General features: G+C 43.9%; 1 protein-coding gene across 4 annotated transcripts in view; it reads left to right on the top strand.

The window, feature by feature from the left end:
- Window positions 1-445: 445 nt before the first annotated feature.
- The window catches only part of ARAP2 (ArfGAP with RhoGAP domain, ankyrin repeat and PH domain 2), a 178,835-nt gene continuing 158,335 nt past the window's right edge, over window positions 446-20,945 (top strand). For 3 of the 4 annotated variants that reach the window (XM_066387041.1, XM_066387042.1, XM_066387039.1), the window contains exons 1-2: window positions 446-1,048; window positions 15,368-16,434. In XM_066387041.1, coding sequence (XP_066243138.1) covers window positions 15,527-16,434 — 908 coding nt within the window. In that variant the 5' untranslated portion in view covers window positions 446-1,048; window positions 15,368-15,526. The remainder of the gene's footprint in view (window positions 1,049-15,367; window positions 16,435-20,945) is intronic. The other variant, XM_066387040.1, reaches the window with a different exon arrangement.

Raw genomic sequence — 20,945 nt, 5'->3', positions numbered from 1 at the left:
AACGTGGAGATATTAACCCTTTCCTCTCAGGGGTGACTTGCAGGAGAATCCTAGATAGTGGGCTCTGCTTAACCAGCAAGCACTGGGTTGGTCCACAGACTGATTCCAAGGAATGTAACCTTGCTAAGAAGCAGCCTGGGAAAATGAGCGCCCTAGGTGCGTCTTAAGTTTGGGCAACGCCGAGGCGGCATGGAAAGTAGTCAGCAGAGTAACACTAATAATCAGTGGCGGTGAGGTTCCGCCCTATTGACAGCAACCCCCCATCAGGGAGCACCGACAACCCAACCCGCCCGCAGGAGCCGGGAGTGGCCCCCGGCATCTCCCTCCCGGGAGGCCATCCCCCCGCCGACCTCCGCTCCCGACGCGCCCTCGCAGCCTCGCCAGCCCCGCCGGTCCGGAGCCCCCGGCCCGAGGCGCTCCAGGTGGCGAGGGTGCCAGGCGCGGTCAAGTCGCGCCGGCCTGAGTCAGCCGCCCAACTATGCGGCGGAACCAGGACGGCCAGCTCGGCCGCCCCCGCCGCTGAGCCCGCCACCCCCGCGCGGGGCACCAGCTCCCCGCCCCCGCGGGCCGGGAGGAAGCAGCCGAGGCGCGGCGCCGAGCACCTGGGCCGGGAGCCGGCGGCGGGCGCGGCGCTTCCGGAGCTGCGCGCTCCCCGCCTCAAGGTGCGGCGGCCGAGTGACAGCGCCGCCCGCGTGGCCGCCGTCCGGGCAGCCGGCGGGGACCGGGAAGGAGGAGGCCCTGCGCCAGGGACCGACGGGGGAGGCCGGGGGAGGACGAGCGAGCAGGGCGGGCAGAGACGCCGGCGCCCGCGCTCCCCTCCGCCCGCCTCGCCTCCCGAGCCTGGCGGCCCTCGCGCAAGGCGAGTACCGGGGGCCACGGGGTGGGCGGGCGGCGCGGACCGGGCCGGTGTGGGAGCCCCGTCTCCGGTCCGGCCGAGGCTTTTCGGTACTTTTCGGGTAAATTTCCAGAGCGCGAAGTGCTGGGCTCTGGTTTCAGCCCCTTGGATTTCGCTCCCGCGTGTGGGCGTCTGAAAGGAAACCAGAAGCGGGTAAGTGATACAAAAACCCCACTTACTAATGCGGTTTGGTCCGCGGTGGTGACAATCCGGATAGACAGCCAGCATCCCCCTCCATCACCCCTCCCCAAAGGAACAATAAACAGAGAGGAGCCACCCTTTAGCGAGTTTCAGGCGCCAAGTTCTTGACTCGGTAGAGAGGATGAGTTTGCCCTGATCTCCCAGCTCCCCCGCACCCTGCTCGCTGTACGTCGTGAGACGACAGGCCTGTGAATTCACTTTAATTACAGTCATTTGGCTTCCACCTGCCTGAACCGAGCACCGTGCCCGGCGACCTGTCGGCAGTGAGTGGAGCAGATTGATCTTTCTCTTTTACTTTTGGAGACAGGTCCCTTGGGGGAAATGGGTGTCCATCACATTAAGTAAAGTAAGTTCATCTTGGCTTGTTTTCTTAAGCACTTCCCTCTGCCTCCTTGCGGCGAGCTGGGATTATTTTGCAGTGGGGGAAGCCTTCGTGAAATTGTATTGTGAACTATATAACCTTTGATAATTAGAGGAAAGTACAAGCTGGTTTATGTGGAATAAGGTTCTAGGCTGTTGCAAGTTTGTATGGTGATAGCAACAATTTATTTAGTTTGGCAAGGTTGTTCTTGAAGTAGGCTGCTCAGTGGAATGTATCCTTTTGGTTAAAAAAAAAGTGTATTGAAAAGAAACTATTTTTAAAATTACCTTTAATCGGACGTTATTTTGATTACCAATAATAGTATTGTACTTACAAGCGCGGTATTGATTTCCCCGCACTTAAGCACTCTGCATCCCAGCGACTTTGTGGAACTTTGCCCGAAAGTAATTGGAGGGTGAAGTTATGGCTGTTTTAAAAAGGAAGCTAACTTTTTTTAAAGGAAATAGAAAGAAAAATACCTCTAAGCTTTTAGTGATGAGTTTCATGCATGTACAAGAGACATACTGAGGGAAAATTCTCATGACATTCCACTGTTTAACAAAGTTTAAGAAAAAGAAAGAAAAAGTAAAATGGGTCATAGAACTAGGCTAGAGCTTTAAGTGGAAATCTCTCCCAGGCTCCTTCAGAAGTAGGTTTACAGTTGTTAATGTGGAAAACAATACAATAATTAATAAATAATACAAGAATAAACTCTTGAGTTTCCCGTACACACAACTGTAAGCCTACTTTTGCTCATCTTGTATATGTAACACGTTGAAAGTGAGTCTTAAAACCGGGAGTGTCTTTTTATGGACTTGATTTGCCAGTATCAAAGATTTATTTAAATTAAAATACCTAAAGGGTAAATCAAATGACTCGTATAAACTTATTTACATGAGCACATGTGTGTCTGTGTTTTTTCCTTCTTCTGTAAGCCTGTCAAATTTTGTGTGTTGTGCAAGGAAGGAGAATCAGATGGTACATTTGAAACAAACTCATAATCGTCAATCACTACATCTCTCTAGCAGTGTGAGGCTCTTAGATTTTCGGTAACTACTTTTCAATTTACCTCTTCTTAATTACTTTGGTTAAGTATAGGATTCATATTATAATGAATTGCTATTTTCTTGTAAACTCTAAGAGACTATGATGTTTAAGAAACTGCTTACTACTCTGGAGTATAGACCTCATGATATCCAAAAAGGTATTTTGTCTTGTTTTGTTACTTTCTACCCCACCTCTCTGCAACTTTGACAGAGTGTGGTGACAGATGCTATAAAAATGTTAAGTATAAATGATCATCATTGCTATGATAGCCTTATTTTAACAAGTGTTTTTTTCCTTATTTATTTATTGACTATTGAATCCAATCTTTTCACTTACTCTAAACAGAAGGGTTTAAAAAATCCTTCTGTAAAATATTAATAAGGTAGAGAAAGTTGGAAATATTTCTCAGTTCTGGCGAGAAGTGACTGATGAAAGATTAGAGGCTATGAGATGTCTTTTGTGTGTGTGTGTGTGTGTGTGAGAGAGAGAGAGAGAGAGAGAGAGAGAGAGAGAGAGAAATCCTAGACCCCTGTAGTTGATCATTTTAGGTTTCTGTTAAAACATTGCCTAGATTAAATATTTCATGATAGTTAAACCATTTTGCTCACTTATTTCCTTAATTGAACTGTCAGTGTATTCTCTGCACTTGTTCTTTTCTGGCTGGAAATTTGATCTGTGAAATTTTGTTGCAGTTTTGACTCAGCATAACCTTACTTCCTTAGCCTAGCCCTGGAAGAAGCAAGGGAGACCTGATCTGGGTTAAAGTAATCATTTTGAGAAGCTTTAGAGGTAAAAGTACCAGTGAAGAAATCGGGAGAAGTATGTTTCTGTCGTATACCATTTTTGTACAAAGGTGCGTGGGTAGGCGAGGGAATACTTAGGGAAGGGCTGGTAAGATAGTGCATCTGCTTTCATAGTTCTCACCACAGTGGGATGCAAAAAGGACTGTTACATTACATAGCTTTAAGAAAGGACAGAATGGTTTAATCCTTTGGAGTTATAGAAATGATCAAGAAAGAGAAATGTGGTCTCCATGCTGATTATCAGTGACTTGGGCTTCTAGGGTGATCTTGGTGAATGTGGTTAACAAGATGCTTTCTTCTTCATTTTTAATAATATCTATAAATATTTATGATTTCAGCAACAGAGAAAAGAAGAGAGAGAGAGAACAGGAACATTGAGCTGTTCCTGAATGTACCCTGACTGGGGATCAAACCTGTTACCTTTCTGCTTTGGGACGATGCTCTAAGCAGCTGAGCTATCTGGTCAGGGCAATCATTGCCAAAGTGCTTTCACAGTATCTTGATGAAGTTCAGAATCCAGCCTGCTCTTCAAGGCCTTCCATGACCAATTCCAGCTTTCTTTATGGCATCACCGCCTTTTATTAAACCCTTGGGCCCTCCCAGCTACTCTCACTCCGTGCTGTTGCCTGAAGACCTCTCCTCCTGTGCCCCCCTTTGGGAATTCCTTCCACCTAAGATGCTGCTCTCTTCTGCTACATTTCTTCCACACTTCTTTTTTTTTTTTTGCATTTTTCTGAAGCTGGAAACAGGGAGAGACAGTCAGACAGACTCCTGCATGCTGCATGCGCCTGACCAGGATCCACCCGGCACGCCCACCATGGGGCGGGCGATGCTCTGCCCACCAGGGGGCGATGCTCTGCCCATCCTGGGCGTCGCCATGTTGCAATCAGAGCCACTCTAGCGCCTGAGGCAGAGGCCACAGAGCCATCCCCAGCGCCCCGGGGCCATCTTTGCTCCAATGGAGCCTCGGCTGCGGGAGGGGAAGAGAGAGACAGAGAGGAAGGAGTGGCAGAGGGGTGGAGAAGCAAATGGGCGCTTCTCCTGTGTGCCCTGGCCGGGAATCGAACCCGGGTCCTCCGCACGCTAGGCCGACGTTCTTCCACACTTCTTGAAACTCCTTTCCATAACTCCTTCACTAAGCACTCCATCCTCAAGGCTCAGATTACTGCATATTTCACTTAACTTTCATTAAACTGGAGACTTTGAGAGTTCCCTGGCGTTCATGAAAGATGATGGTGCTTCTTCTCTCTGTACTTTAAATGTAAACCAGGTGAAAGTCAAGGTTACAAAATTTGATTTGATTTTTCTTATCTTTACTATTTGAGTGCTATTTTGGGTACATCATAATCTTCCAAGTTTGATATTCCTTCTTTACTGGTGTTTATTGCTGTAGTAGAGAACTGACTGTTCCTAGGCGTGCTATTTTCCTGTGCTTGTAGCTGTGTCTAATCTGCCCTTTTGGTTTTAAACTCTTTGAGGGAAGACATTGCATCTTCAATTTCTTTGTAGCACTTAAGTCTTCTCAAATGAGCTTGTAGGTGCTGTTATCTTGAACTGCAAATATTTCCTGCTGTTATCTTGGAGAGAGTAAACTGTGTTCCTTAAATATTTATTGAATGAATAGCAATTTTAACAAATGAAATCAATAAATTGGGGGACATTTGCTAAGGTATCCTCTTTTTCTAACAAAAAGAGACTGACAGTTACAGAACCACTAGGAATAAGCCCTCAAATTCAGTTGGAAAAGAGGTCAGGGTGCTATTTATAAATGCAAAGAGAGGAAACGGTTCACAGTAGGCTATTTTGAAACATCTGGTTGTTAGTCTAAAAATGCAGCTCAAATTCAGAGAAATGATGGGTTACACACTTGTATTAAATTTTAAAATATGTATATATATAAAGTGCACATGTTATAAGTGTATATTTTAAAATCTGTTTATTGAAATATAATGTTAGTTTTGATGTGAGTAAATTAAGCTATGTTCAGTGTAGCATGAAATGGAACACAATCTTGAAGAACACATGCCTGTGTTTATATCAAGCGTTCTAAGCGGTCTGATTCCCCTTCCTGCTAGATGTGGCCAGATTGCAGAGAGGGTAGGAGAGAGCTGGCACAGGGCAGAGGGAGCTGTTCAGGTCAGAGGGGCACACAGCTGGCAGTCCTCCACAGTGATGCAGGCTTCACTTAGTACTTTTAATTATTCCTGCTTCTGCTCTAGTAGGAACTCAGGAAGACAAAGTCTTTCTCTGGTTGCCCAAGATTTATGGCTGTACTTTAAAGATCTCTAATGGAAAATAAGTCTCAAACATTTGCCAATTAACTTAAAATCTAGGTGGACAGCTTGAAAGAGAAAAGGCTTACTGAAGTTAAGTGAAGCTAAGGAGATTATCAACCACATAATTATTAAGATACTATCTACAAAACCTAACCTAGGTACTACTTAACGCCACTGATAACTTCTCATAACAAGTAAAGGAATTATCACTTCCGGCCTTCACTGGACGTGGAAGTAGATATTAAGTTCCATATTTTGAAAGAGTTGTATTTTTCAGATTGCGCAGTACATAAAGTAATCAAAACATAACTTAGAACAGTAATGCCTCCTTGATCCAAGCCACAAATGCCTTTGCCCAGAGCCTAGCTATTTCAAAACTCAGCAATGCTTATTATTACTTGCCAGGGTCTGTTCTAACATCTTTATGTATATTTACTTATTTCATCCTCAAAGCAGTCCTGTGGTGTAGGCACTGTTGTCATCACTGCTTACACATGACAACAGTGAGGCTCAGAGAAATAAAGGAACCTTCCCAAGGCCATACACCTAGCGCACAGCAGAGCTGGGATCCCTGGTAATCACTGCTCTCTGTCCCAGGTCTGAGGTCTTCGGGAAGATCATTATTCTCACTACTCTAACCACATCTGTATTTTACTAAATTAATAAAACTGTTTACTGCTGTGTTAGGTGCTTTGTAGGTTTATTAGAGGAATAATTTACAGCGCTAAATTAAAGGAATGTAATATTACTAGGTGGGCAGAAGAATACCAGTCAAACCAAGTTCAGTAATCTATTATGAATATGAGCAAGTGCAATATTGAATATAACAGATGAAGTGAAAATAATAATAGCCAACATTTATAATTCATGTCAGGTATTGTTACATATACCTTACATATATTACTTAATGCTAATATTAATCCTATTAGATGTGAGGTAAGTTATCCTTATTATACAGACAAGCAAACTGAGCCAGGGAAGTTAAATAATGTAATCAAAGGGCACAGTTAACAAGTGGTGAAGACCAGACTTGGATTCAGGCAGCCTGGATTCGAGCACTGTGCTTCTGTCTCTGTGTATGGAATCAATGAGGAATTATGGGGGAACAGAATAGGTAGAGAAGATTTCTGCATGTGGTGGGATACACTTGTGAGACTTGAATTGGTTGCCACAGCAGAGAAAAAAGCCAGCGTATGCACGGGGAGTTCCATTTGAACAAAAAAGCTGAAAGCCCAGATCTCTAGTCAGTCTCCCTGCCTCCTTCTTATTGTGATAAACACAGTGTTCAACTACTTTTAAGTGTATATAGTTCAGTAGCATTAAGTATCCATACACTGTTGTGAAACAGATCTCCAGAGCTTTTCCATTGTGCAGAACCGAGCCACTGGAGCCATTGAACCCCACCCTCCCCTGCTGCCAGCCCCTGGTAAGCACCATCCTTTTATGAATTGGACTACTTTATATATGTCATGTAAGGAGAACCAAACTGTCCTTTTTAGACTGGCTTATTTCCTTTAGCATAATGTCCTCAAGGTTCATCCATGTTGGTAGCATATTGCAGAATTTCCTTCCTGCTTCACACTGCATAGTATTCAATTGTATATATTTAGCATATTTCGTTCATCCATCAGCACTTGGGTTGCTCCAGATCCCTGTCTTCTTTTGCATCACATTCAAAGTTAAACCTTTAAAGCCATGGTTAAGTACTTTTTCAAACAGTGCTCCAATACTTTCTGTTACAGTCAAGCAGTTTTTTCTATCCCATCACCATTGACTCCTCAGGTGAGCAGTGAATTCTTTGGCCGTATTCGATGATGTCATTTTGTTTTCATACTGTTGTCTTACATAGTTCTTCATTAACTGCCTTTCTGCAATGATAGGCGCAAAATAAATTTTAATAAACTAAATTCTATGCTAACATTTCTTTATACGGTAACTTCAAAGGTGTTCTCCCTTAATTTGTCTTTGGTTCTTAAACCTCAAACAATTAAATGTAAACAAACGTAGGTTTCCATATTTAACTACTTACATGGACACATATACCCACAATCAAATTGAAAAGGTGTATGAAACTTGGGTTGGCCAGGCATGGTGTAGTTAGTGTTTCTCTAGTGCAGGGGTCCCCAGACATTTTACACAGGGGGCCAGTTCACTGTTCCTCAGACCATTGGAGGGCCGGACTATAAAAAAAAAAACATGAACAAATCCCTATGCACACTGCATATATCTTATTTTAAAGTAAAAAAACAAAACGGGAACAAATACAATATTTAAAATAAAGAACAAGTAAATTTAAATCAACAAACTGACCAGTATTTCAATGGGAACTATGGGCCTGCTTTTGGCTAATGAGATGGTCAATGTGCTCCTCTCACTGACCACCAATGAAAGAGGTGCCCCTTCCAGAAGTGCGGTGGGGGCGGATAAATGGCCTCAGGGGGCTGCAGTTTGGGGACCCCTGCTCTAGTGGCTATAAGTGCCCAACTAGACAGTCAGAGGAGAGAGAAATATGAAGTCCTTCACTCCCCCTCTGCAGCTGAATTAGCTGTGTAACTCCTAGGCAGCACAGGTGGTGGCATCTGACTCTCAGAACTCTGGTTCCACTGTTTAAAGGGGCTTGGGGAGTGAGACTTCCCTCCTAAGGCAGCTCTGAGGATGACAGGGATGGTTTGTTAACACTCCACAGATAATAGCTATTATTATTAACAGTGCGAGTCTGGGAGAGAATGAAAGAGGTTGGATGTGTTTTGATGGAGAGAAAGTAGTGGTCAAGGTAGAGAGCACAGAGGCAGTGGAGGTCAGAGCACACACCGGCAGTGGAGGTGACCACAGTGAAGAGTGATGGCCAGATTGAGGAAATTGGGTTTCCTGTAAGGGGTTTAATGGGAGGGAAGGAGTGTTACCCCAAGCTAATGTAGGCGAGTGGATGGTAGAGGAGAGGGTGCTAAGTGACCGGTGAACCGGGGACTGAGCTCTTAGGCTGGAACAGTAAGTTAGGATCCTTGACCTGTGACCTTCTGCAGTCTGCTCATACTATGCGATAGAGTAATACGACAACAAGTATATTTTCTCAAAACCACTTCCTCTTCTGCATAGTTGTGGGGAACAAAGTAGAACATGTTGACTTTGTGAATACTTGGAGTTAAAGTGTTGGTATTAAATAGCGAGTTTACTTGATAAGCAAATACCACAATACCTATTTTTGGGGGGATTATATTGTGTACTGTCACAAAGGTGCAATCCTTTAAAATCTGTCACCTGAACTAATTAATTAGTTCAGCAAGTTATCCAGATGGAGCTCCCTAATTCTTTTTTAAAGGATTAGTTATTTTTCCACAATAAGTTTATTAGCAGTTTAAAGGCAGGGACACTTCTCTTACCTCTAGTGCCAGACACCCTATGGGAGTACTGAAGATGGTACCCGAAGGATGTTATTAATCCCCTTTCCTATCTACTGGTGCCACTCAGCTCTTAGGACCAGCAAAAGCATCTTCTTACACATTTCTGGATTTCCCCCAGGGAGATGGTTCCACTCTATTGAGAATCATCTCCTTGTATTCTGAAATACAATCAACTATCATTGTTCTTACAATCTGTAAGATTTGTATTGATAACATTAAAAAGTTTCACTATTCGTGCGGCAGTTTAATTTCTTTTTATTTGGTATTTTCTGAGGTTCCTTTCAGTCCTGTGATTCTGTGACTGTTAAACCTGTTATTTTGACACATTTGCAGTTTCTAAAGAATCTGAGGTTATGTTTCTCATTTTAAAATGTTGTGCTTTGAAAAATATGGATTACACTTATGACCAAATTCAATTGTGCTATGTTAGTTTTTCCTTCCTATAAGATATTGGAGTTAGGAATAGGTGATTCCAGAAGTTATTAGCGCTGAATAATTAATGACCTTCTGGTTAAAGGGAGACCCATGGTTTTCAGTTGTTCTGTTTCCTAACTAGACTAGGAGAAATGACAAAACTGCCCTGGTAGTGGCTGGGGGTGGGCGGGGAGTGGGTCACTGTAGTGGTTTTCCTTACTTGAGGCATTGCGATGGGGAAGGCTGTTCCAACTCATGAGTTTTTAAATACCCCATGGGTGGTTGGTATGTTTTCAGCTGCCCTCCTGCCAATCCCTAACTCCTGATGTGATTTCTTTTTTGTGGTTAGATGAATTGGAGAAGTCTGTGTTTGCTAACATTTACTGAACACCAGCTATGTGCCTGACAGTGTTCAAACTTAAGGGCTGGAGCATTGGACAAGACAAAGTCTCTGCCCTCTTGGAACAGTGCACTGATGTCCGGGAGTAACAAATGCCATGGATATAGATAAAGCAAGGGTAAGGAGTACTGAGGCACAAGGCATGCTTCTATGCATCAGGGGATTAGGGAAGGCTTCTGTAAAGGGGCCTGTGTGAGCAGAGACTTACTCAGGTGATGGAGTGAACCATGAGTCACTGATATATGTGGGGGAAGCAGACTGGAAAGGCGAGAGCTAAGGTCATGAGGTGAGAATAGGACTGAGGCCAACTTGGTGGCTATGGAGTACTGGAGGGGGAAAGCCAGGGACAGCTGGGAAGTCTCAGGGAATGACTTTTGTTATAAACTATGTCATCTGGCTGCTATATTGAGAATATATATTGTGTGTGTGTGTGTGTGTGTGTGTGGAGGGGCGTAGGGTAGGAGACCAGGACAGAATCTGAACTATCAATCAGGAGGCTGTTGTCATGGTGTAAGATACATCAGATAATGGCTTGGACTGGGATGTGAGCAGGGCAGGTGGTGAGAAGTAGTCACTTCAGGATGTAGGTCCAGGGTGCAGTGCTCAATGAAATAATAAGATCATGCTTAAGTGATACTGCAAGCCAGGCATACAGTAGGTGCTCCTGAATGTTTCTTCCCTTTTTCTTCTTCTTCCTGTTGGAAATGGGGGAGGATAGCGTGGCCAGATGCACCACCACATTGGTCATGCCAGCTGCACATTCTCTAAACATGTTCCGCATGCCCGTCATCCATTAAGTTTATAAACACATAATTTGACTGGAATTTATTGGGTAATTTATATAGGCTGGTCATCATCCTGGCAGAGTTATTAGTTTATAATGGGATAAGAGAAGGTAATTCTAACGGCCGACAGTTATGTAGCATTTGTTGTGTGCAGTTGGTGTTCTAAACCCTTGCAGCAGCCCTGTGAAGTAGGTACTTATTACTCCCATTTTCCTGATGAACAAACTGAGGCAGAGAGAGGGGGGAATTGGGATTTGACCCAGGTTGTTCAGCTCCAGAATCTTGGCTTTTGCACTATATTACCCCACTTCTGTAGTTTACTATCGAATGAATAAAATATAATTAGTGCTCTAACAAGTAACTGCTGTGGGACTATAAAGAAGAGAGTTCTATTTCTTGTTCAGTAGAAACCTTGTGATGGAAATAGCATTTGAGTTAGACTTCAAAGAATGGGAAAGATTTCAGCTGTGGGAAGATAATGACTGCAATGATGAAAAGAAATAATTATAATGATGGTGGTGAATGTTTGCTAAGCACTTAGCACATTCTAAGCACTATTTTAACACCAACAGATGGATTATCTCATTTAATCTTAACTGGTGCAGAGGTACCTTTGAATGTTTCCATGTTATGGTTAAGGAAACCGACATACATACCTGTACCTATGTTTACACTGCTAGAAAGTGGAGGAGGTAGGACTTGAGTCTGACTTCCCACTCGTGGACAGCGTGTTAGGAGGAGAATGATGAGCTAGGCTCAGGTGAGATGGTATAAAGCCTACTGGGGAGTGTGAGGAATTTAAAACTGTAATTACTAAGTGTTGTTGTGCATCCCAGTCATCATTGGTATGTTACAAATACAGATTCCTGGGCCAATCATCAGCACTTGTTTTGCTGTACAGCAGATCCACTGACCGGCACCTGGACAACGGCTGACCTGGAGCGCGGCATGCGTGCCATGGTGCCCAAGTGGAGGCCAGACGTGGAGGCTTCAGTTTCCTTATTAAGGAGTTTGACTATAAGAGACCCTTATAGTTAGGCACGTCCATCTGTTGTTGCCCCTGATCATTACAAGTGGACTAGCAGCCTCTAAGGAAAGAAGGGGATCTGTGAACACTGTACAGTGGGAAGACAGTTTACAAGTCAGGCGACTGGAGGATGGAACTGATATTAAAGTGCACAGAGAATTATGTAGGGCCTGTGGTAGGGAGCCTATTCTAGGTCATGAAAAGGAATCAGGTTCACTAGCCATATTTAGCATGTTGACTGATAGTGGAGAGAGATGGTTTTGGGTAAAACACATGGTGTCTTCGTCCCTGAATCAGCCACCCAGGAAGTAGATGTGTATACTGCACGAGAAAGAAAGGGCTTTGTGTATTAAACACATGAGGACATGAACAACAGGGGCCTCTCCACCGATTCCGTCATCCCTACCAAATTCTCTCCTCTCTCTTAAACATGTCCCAAGCACTTGGCAAGTTTTAAGAATCTTGGTTATATATTGAAAAGAGTGGTTCTATTTAAGGTCAATAGGAAGCTTTCACACAGGGGGTAACATCAGCCTATTCAGAATTTTAAATAGTGCAGAGGATTTTAAAAAATGTGTAGCTTCACAAGCAGCTATAGCATATGCAAAAGGTATGGGGCGATTAAATAGTTGGTTGCTTTTGGGAGCAGTAGTTAGCAGTGAGCTAAAGTGAGTGAAGGATGTAGGTAGAATGTTTGGCACAGGTTGAACCTGAGCCTGGAATGAGTACATAGCAACACTTATGCTGCAGGGAATATATCTGAGGAATGGCGTCTGGCACATAATTGCTGTTTACAGCAGCGGCAGTAGCTGCTGCTGTTATTGTTAGATCAAGACCAGACTGTGTTTATGGCACCATAAGAAGCTTAGACTTGATCCTGTTGAGGATGTGCCGTGATATGCCAAATTTGGCTTCTCAGTGATTTACTGATAGATGAAGAGTGGGCCCAGGGATTTGTTCAGAGTGAGGCAGTAATCCAGGCAAGAGACTCTAATGAAGGTCTGAACCAGGGCAAAGGCAGTAAGGCTGGAGGAGGGTATTAGTCAGTCCAAGCTGCTACAACAAAATACACAGACTGCCTAGCCCAGTGGTTGGCAAACTCATTAGTCAGCAGAGCCAAATATCAACAGTACAAGGATTGAAATTTCTTTTGAGAGCCAGATTTTTTAAACTTAAACTATATAAGTAGGTACATTGTTATTAACTTAATTAGGGTACTCCTAAGCTGGCCTTTGCGTCCACACTCAAGGGGCCAAAGAGCCGCATGTGGCTCGCGAGCCGCGGTTTGCCGACCACTAGCCTAGCCTAAAAAGCAAGCATTCATTTTCTTACAGTTCAGGAGGATGGAAAGACCAAGATTGAGGTGCCAGCCAGTTTGGCAATAATTATTCCCATTTTGTGATGTGCTAAAGAGTTAGTGTGTTCCTTTATTAAATAATCATGTATAGGAAGAGTAGTACATACGTATATCTGAGACCTAGGTTTGTGTGTGGTGTTGAGGCTTCACTTTCTATGTTTTTCCTGCCTTTTTGTCATTGTGATTGTGACAGAGGGGTGTCTTATTGATAAAGGCACTTCCTGCCTTTCATCTCTTGTTCGTATTTTTATTTCTCTGCTCTTTTCAGTGCTGCCTGAATATAAGTGCTTTGAACTCTTCTACTATACGTGTTTGTCAGGATTTGCTGACGTTTTAAATAGTCGAGGCAATAGTTTCTGGGTCGTTGGCGTGTAAGACACGCAGCGTCTGAGTGGTGCTGTGTAGAGAGCCATTTTGACATGTGATTTCCAGAAACGGTGTATCAGCCCGTGTTCAGGTGAATTTACATTGGTTGTGTGCGTCTCCTTTTATTCCTTCAGGTATAAGGGTGTTAGGCATATTCTGTACCTTTTTCTTTTCTTTTTTTTTTTTTTTCGCATTTTTCTGAAGCTGGAAATGGGGAGAGACAGTCAGACAGACTCCCGCATGCACCCAACCGGGATCCACCCGGCACGCCCACCAGGGGCGATGCTCTGCCCCGCTGGGGCGTTGCTCTGTTGCTACCAGAGCCACTCTAGCGCCTGGGGCAGAGGCCAAGGAGCCATCCCCAGCGCCCGGGCCATCCCTGCTCCAATGGAGCCTCGGCTGCGGGAGGGGAAGAGAGAGACAGAGAGGAAGGAGGGGGGGAGGGGTGGAGAAGCCGATGGGCGCCTCTCCTGTGTGCCCCGGCCAGGAATCGAACCCAGGACCTCTGCACGCCAGGCCGACGCTCCACCACTGAGCCAACCGGCCAGGGCCTGTACCTTTTTCTTTTTATTGGAGCATAATATTCAGAAATTTGCACATGCACATGTTTGCAAACTGAACACAGCTGTAAAAACAGAACCTAGATAAATCGGCTTTTAGAAAAATTGATTCATGTTATTTGGGAGAAAAATGAAGCTAAGCGAATCTGCTGCGTGTGTATCAAGGAAAAGGTGACCTTTAACCGTTTTCGCTTTCCTTTCACATTAACTTACTTCCTGTTTTATAATGTGTTTAAGAATTAACTAACTATTCCTACCTTGTGTATCAGTATTGCACGTAGAGTGCTGATGACTTTTTGAAATGAAAATTATTGCCCTGAGAAACACGTTCTTAACTGTGCTTTTTAGGAGAGTCTTTGAAGCAGGTGTGCCAAAGGGGAAGGTGCTCCTATCTAGTTGCTGTGAAGGAAGGTTATCTAAGGCTTGGAAACCAAAAGAATGGACACATGTTCTTTCATTGCTCTGTTGGGGCTACTGTGTAATAGGCCCGCCCTCAGGGTAGTGACTCCAGTTCTTGTGCTGCAGCTCCTAGTTATTTTTTGGTTAAAGCCCAGAACTGGAAAGTTACCTGATCGCTTATAGATTTTTCCCCAGTAGAAAGACAACTCTAAAGGCTATGGTTTTACTGCCCTGTAGGACATTAACCCTTTTTTTAAAAAAAACCTAACCTACCAGTCTTATTCTAACACTAAAAAAAAAAAAAACCCGAAGAAAAAAAAAGCCTTTTCTGATAGATTGTATAAGCCTGTTCCACAAATGCTCTTAGAACTAACCTTACCATGTTATTGGTTCCTTCATTAATGAGTTTGTAAAGCCAGAAGCCACGGCCACAACCCATTTGACCAACAAGTTGAATGACATTTTGACACATGTTCATTTTATATTCGTGTGACAGTCAGTTTTAACCTCTTTGAAAATCATCATTTGGGCCCTGGCTGGTGGCTCAGTGGATGGAGCACTGGCCTTGGCGTTTGGACGTCCAGGGTTTCATTCCTGGTCAGGACACATGGGAGAGGTGACCATCTGCTTTTCTCCCCCTCCCTTTTCCTTTTCTCTCCCTCTTCCCCTCCCACAGCCAGTGGCTTAATTGGCTCAAGTGTTGACCGCAGGTACTGAGGATAGCTCAGGTGGTCCGAGCATCGGCCCCAGATGGGGTTGCCGGCTGGATCCTGTTCAGGGCACATGCAAGAGTCTGACTCATTATCTCCCCTTCTCTCACCTAAAGAAAAAAAAAAAAAGAAAGAAAAGAAAAGAAAAAAAATCATCGTTTGATACTCCCATTGCATTTCTGTCCGCTACCTTCCTACTCTGCCTAGGACTGACCTTCCAGGGCACCAGAGTAATGCCCGGAGATCCCACTCAGTGGGTTATAATAATTATCCTTGTTTCTGTTGTGTTTCTTCAGAGAAAGTTTATAGTGTGACGCTAGGTTTTAATAACTTAAGTGTCCTAATAAATTAATTTTTTTTTCTAGGCTTGAGCACGTAAGCCCCTCATGATGGAGAAAATCACGTTCTAAGACGTTTTTCTGCTGCCAGGACGAGAGGAAAAGCCAGTACAGCAGCACACCCTCCTGTGCGTGCACCTCATTGTACCACCTTTTATAAATCAGCTTAGTAATGAAGCCACCATTATGTCCTCAGTCGGCCAAGTAAATGTTGACATCAGAGATTTCCTGATGAGCATTAATCTGGAGCAGTACGTCCCTCACTTCCGTGAGTCTGGTTTGAATACCATCAAGGACTGTGTAGCAGTAAATGACAATGTGCTACACAAAATTGGAATCTCACCTACCGGACACCGGAGGAGGATAATTAAACAGTTACAGATAATCCTGTCAAAAATGCAAGATCTCCCAATATATGCAAATATTCATAAAACAAAGACAAATGATGAGACTTCAAAGGATCACCATGCTCCATCTTCTGAGCTGGATACCTGCCTAGAACTTCCAGATTCCAGTAGTATTCAGACACCTAGCTCACGGCAGTTGGAGACTGTTACAAAAAACCTTGGTCAAGATGACATTAGTGTGGAAAATAGCCAGCCTCTTAAATCGGATGCTAAGCTGTCTCTTCCTAAACACAACTTTCCCATTCCGGAAGAAGAACCACACCGGAATTCAGGTTCTTTTGAAGATTCTTTATTTGGTAGTGAAACTATTAAAATAGAACCATTGCTTACAGAGAATACTGTGGATAGTACAACTGAAGAAGGACAAACAAAGAAAGGCGATTTGATCTCAAAAACTGTGAGCAAGCTTCCTAAGGTAGACCCTGAATGCCTTTCTTCCCCTAGCTGTTTAGTATCAGAAGCAAATTCTGGAAGTGGGACTAATGGTTCATTAGAAAGATCACCGCCATCCCCTTTCTTTAAATTTCAAGGAGAAATGGTTGTCAATGATTTGTATGTTCCGTCATCGCCCTTCCTGCCACCGATGAGAAGTCGTAGCAAGTTGGTCTCAAGGCCATCTCGGTCTTTCCTGCTGAGACATCGGCCTGTACCAGAGATTCCGGGGTCAACAAAAGGAATTTCAGGGAGGTAAGAACTTTTATGATAAGTTGTAAGTATTCAGTTTGGGTGAATTTGTCATTTTAAACAATTATATTTTCATTGTTTTCTAAATTTGACTTCTATTAATTTACCTATTTCAACCAACCTTTTCTTCTCTTAAAACTTTATTTTTGTCATGTCATTTCTCTTGAACACTTTCCCAGAGGCTGTATCCAGCTTAGAACTGCCTGGACCTCTTCAGCTTTCACCCATTTAATTGGGGAGCATCCCTTCTCTGTATTCTGTCTGGATATTCGGCTCTGTGAGCTTCTCTCCACAGTTGGCGTTACGTTCTTCCATGAGTGCTGTTCGCATATTTGAGTTGCTGACTCTGTCTCTCCCCACTAAATAATTTGTTCTTTGTCAAAGGCCAGGTTTCTACTGTCTGTATATCTACTGCCTGGCACAGTGCTTGGCATGAGTTAATAATTCAACAGATACCTAGTGAGCACCTATTTGGTACTACTGGTCACTGGGCTGGGTGTGAAGGAGGTAGTATTAAAAAACAAAATTCAGGCCCTGGCCGGTTGGCTCAGCGGTAGAGCGTCGGCCTGGCGTGTTGGGGACCCGGGTTCGATTCCCGGCCAGGGCACATAGGAGAAGCGCCCATTTGCTTCTCCACCTCCCCTCCTTCCTCTCTGTCTCTCTCTTCCCCTCCTGCAGCCGAGGCTCCATTGGAGCAAAGATGGCCCGGGCGCTGGGGATGGCTCCTTGGCCTCTGCCCCAGGCGCTAGAGTGGCTCTGGTAGCAGCAGAGCGACGTCCCGGAGGGGCAGAGCATCGCCCCCTGGTGGGCAGAGCGTCGCCCCTGGTGGGCGTGCTTGGTGGATCCCGGTCAGGCGCATGCGGGAGTCTGTCTGACTGTCTCTCCCCATTTCCAGCTTCAGAAAAATACAAAAAAAAAACCAAAAAAACCCAAAATTCAGCCAAGTAAATTTGAAGATCTAATTGGTTTTGTTCCGTGACTGATGAACCGGGAAGCATCCCGTTTAGCAAATGGAAAGCAGCTCCCAGGCGTGGTGCGCAGTGGGAGACTTCTCTAGGCAACGGAGGCAGGGCAAGGAGGTTATTTCAGCAAAAGAGTGGGTTGTTTCAGGCCTGGTCACTTTCCTTGGGGAGTGACTTCAGGGAGCTGTTCTGCAGAATAAAGATGAACTTCCAGGGAGAGTCTGAAACTGCAGTTGGGTTAGATATTGTGGGGTTTAGCATGGGTGACTTCATTTGGGGCCTGTTTCTTTTCTTTCTTTCTTTCTTTTTTTTTTAAACCGTAGAGAGGAATAAAGGTGCTTGAAGTGTGGCGTAGGAGACACGTAAAACGATGGTGACAGTACAGTATGACACCAGGTCCTCTAGACACAGGAACTGTAAGGAGGGGCCCCGCCAAACTGCTGGGTGATTGGTGGCATCAGGACCTGCGAAGTCCTGAGAGGAGCTGACTTTCAGCAGAGAGAGCTTTTATGTGTGTCTCAAAGTTACACCTGAAATAGTTGTGGTTTTTCTGCAGGGCTGAGGTGGAATTTTTTTTTTTTTTTTTCTTTTCACTAAAAGCTAAAACTTGTCTTTCTGCTGAGAGTCAAGTTTGGCTGTTACTGCTCTGGGGCTCGAAGCTGTGACAGATTCCTTGCCTGTCTGGAGATGGGCAATTCTGCTACACCCCCTCCCCCATCATCCCTAACTCCTGACCCCTATCTGCTCTCTTCTCCTGTCTTAAGTACCTTTGGTAATTAATTGCAGTATGAAATCTTGGTTGTATTTCCAAGAGAAAACATGAAAATGTAATATTTGCAAGAGGAAACGTGACCATTTGCAAGACTGTTCATTTCAGTATCTCCCATTGGAGCAGCCACTCTTTGAAGGCAGAGGCCCTAGTTCATTTGTCCAGCTTGGCATCCCTAGTGCCAATAGCAATGTCTACTATTTATTAGGAAATCAATAGTAGTAGTAGTGTCGTTTAGTAAACACGTTGGTGCTAGTTTGGTTTGTATTCATCTATATTCTTATAAGGTAACTAACTCTTAGGTTAATTTTCCTAGGATCTCAAGGATAGTGGACTGGATTTCATGTCAGTGAATCTGACTCCAGAACCTGCTTTCTTTTTTCTTTTTTTAATTTAATTTAATTTTTTTTACAGAGACAGAGAGTCAAAGAGAGGACTAGATAGGGACAGACAGGAACGGAGAGATGAGAAGCATCAGTCATTAGTTTTTTGTTGAGCATTGCGACACCTTAGTTGTTCCTTGATTGCTTTCTCATGTGTGCCTTGACTGCGGGCCTTCAGCAGACCGAGTAACTCCTTGCTTGAGCCAGCGACCTTGAGTCCAAGCTGGTGAGCTTTTGCTCAAACTAGATGAGCCTGCGCTCAAGCTGGTGACCTCAGGTCTTGAACTTGGGTCCTCTGCATCCTAGTCTGATGCTCTATCCACTGCATCACCACCTGGTCAAGCCAGAACCTGCTTTCTAAACCACTCATTTAAAATTAAAAATGTTGATTGCATATCAAGGCATACCTCGGAGATGTTGCAGGTTCAGTTCCAGACCTCCCCAATAAAGTGAGTCAAATTCTTTTCTCCTGGTGGAGGGTCATGCCTTCAATTTGTAAAAAAAGTGCAACATTTGTGAAGCACAAAAAAAGAGCTAACCATAATACAGTGTGTCCGTAAAGTCATGGTGCACTTTTGACTGGTCACAGAAAAGCAACAGAAGATGATAGAAATGTGAAATCTGCACCAAATAAAAGGAAAATCCTCCCAGTTTCTGTAGGATGATGTGGCAGCATGGGCACATGCGCAGATGATGACGTAACACTGTGTATACAGAGGAGCAGCCCAAGGCCATGCCAGTCGAGATGTGGATGGTACAGAGGAAAGTTCAGTGTGTTCTGTGGCTCGCTAAATTCGAATCCGTGACCAAAGTGCAACGTGAATATCGGCGCGTTTATAATGCAGTGCCAGCACATAGGAATAACATTACTCGGTGGGATAAGCAGTTGAAGGAAACCGGCAGTTTGGTGGAGAAACCCCGTTCTGGTAGGCCATCAGTCAGTGACGAGTCTGTAGAGGCTATACGGGATAGCTACCTAAGGAGCCCTAAAACATCTGTGTGTGAGCCCACATGGAACTGCACTGAATAGGTATGAAACTGGGAAAGTTTTCTTTTTATTTGGTGCAGATTTCACATTTCTATCTATCGTCTTTTGTTGTTTTCCTGTGACCAGTCAAAAGTGCACCATGTGATGACTTGACGGACACACTGTATAGTGAGGTCTGCCTGTATGAGAACTGGAATATTTCTCAGGCATATAGAAGATCACTCAGTTTTAACTTTAAAATATTTTGCTAATTTTAAATAAAATGAACTGGAAAGGGTCTGCTGTGAGTACACATATTGGAATTTCCTCTTTGCTAGAGCAGAATCCTCTTGGGAACCATTAAGGGTAACTTTAGATAAGAAACATTTGACTTAAGTTTTAAATAAGATGCGCTATTTTACACAAATTGAAAAGCTTGATATTCCAATTGACTGTGAGCCCTTGAGAATTAGAATTGAAATATCATTAAAATTAGTAGTAAATAACTTAGTAGCTGCATCATCGCCAGATCACCCATTGTAACCTTTCTTTTCTTCCTTGATCATGGCAGTAAACGGCAGCTATGCATTTGTGGCACTTAGATCATAAAATGAGAAAGTAATTTATTTTCAGACTTCACTATGTATGTTGACTTGTGGTCCTCACCAGAATAACAAATAATAATTGCAAGTTTCAAAAGTATTATAATAAAACATTTAAAATAAAATTGTGGACTACATAATCCGAGATTCTCTCTAATCAAATAACATCTAAGTGATATTTAGTACATTCCTTGATGTACCAAATAAAAATATTTTTTTGTGGCCAGTGCTTTTAACATAATTCCTTTACTAATTAAACATTCCATGGCTCTGGCCAGTTGGCTCAGTGGTAGAGCATTGGCTCAGTGTGTGGAAGTCCTGGGTTCGATTCCTGGTCAGGGCACACAGGAGAAGCACCCATCTGCTTCTCCGCCCCTCCCCCTCTTGCTTCTCTCTCTCTCTCTCTCTCTCTCTCTCTTCCCTTTCCACAGCCATGGCTCGAATAGTTCAAGCAAACTTGGCCTGGGTGCTGAGGATGTCTCCATGGCCTTGCCTCAGGTGCTAAAATAGCTCAGTTGCCCGACAACGGAGCAGCAGACCCAGACGGGCAGAGTGCCGATTTGTAGGGGATTTGCTGGGTGGATCCCGGTCAGTGCACCTGCAGGAGTCTGTCTCTGCTTCCTCGCTTAATAATAATAAAAATAACATTCCATGTAATTGTTAAAAGGAACGTGATGCTGAATGTGCTTAGCTGAAGCCCTTTTTTCTCATCTATCTGATACAATTGACTCTCCAGTCAAAAGGATTATTTTTGCTCCTGCTTTGGGCTTCTTCCATGAATTCTTGCTCCTTTTTTTCTGCACTGCTGGGCTGGGTGGGGCTGTGCTGAAC

The sequence above is a fragment of the Saccopteryx leptura genome, chromosome 5 (assembly GCF_036850995.1).
Source record: "Saccopteryx leptura isolate mSacLep1 chromosome 5, mSacLep1_pri_phased_curated, whole genome shotgun sequence".
NCBI lineage: Eukaryota > Metazoa > Chordata > Mammalia > Chiroptera > Emballonuridae > Saccopteryx > Saccopteryx leptura.
This window is presented reverse-complemented; position numbering and strand designations above follow the sequence as displayed.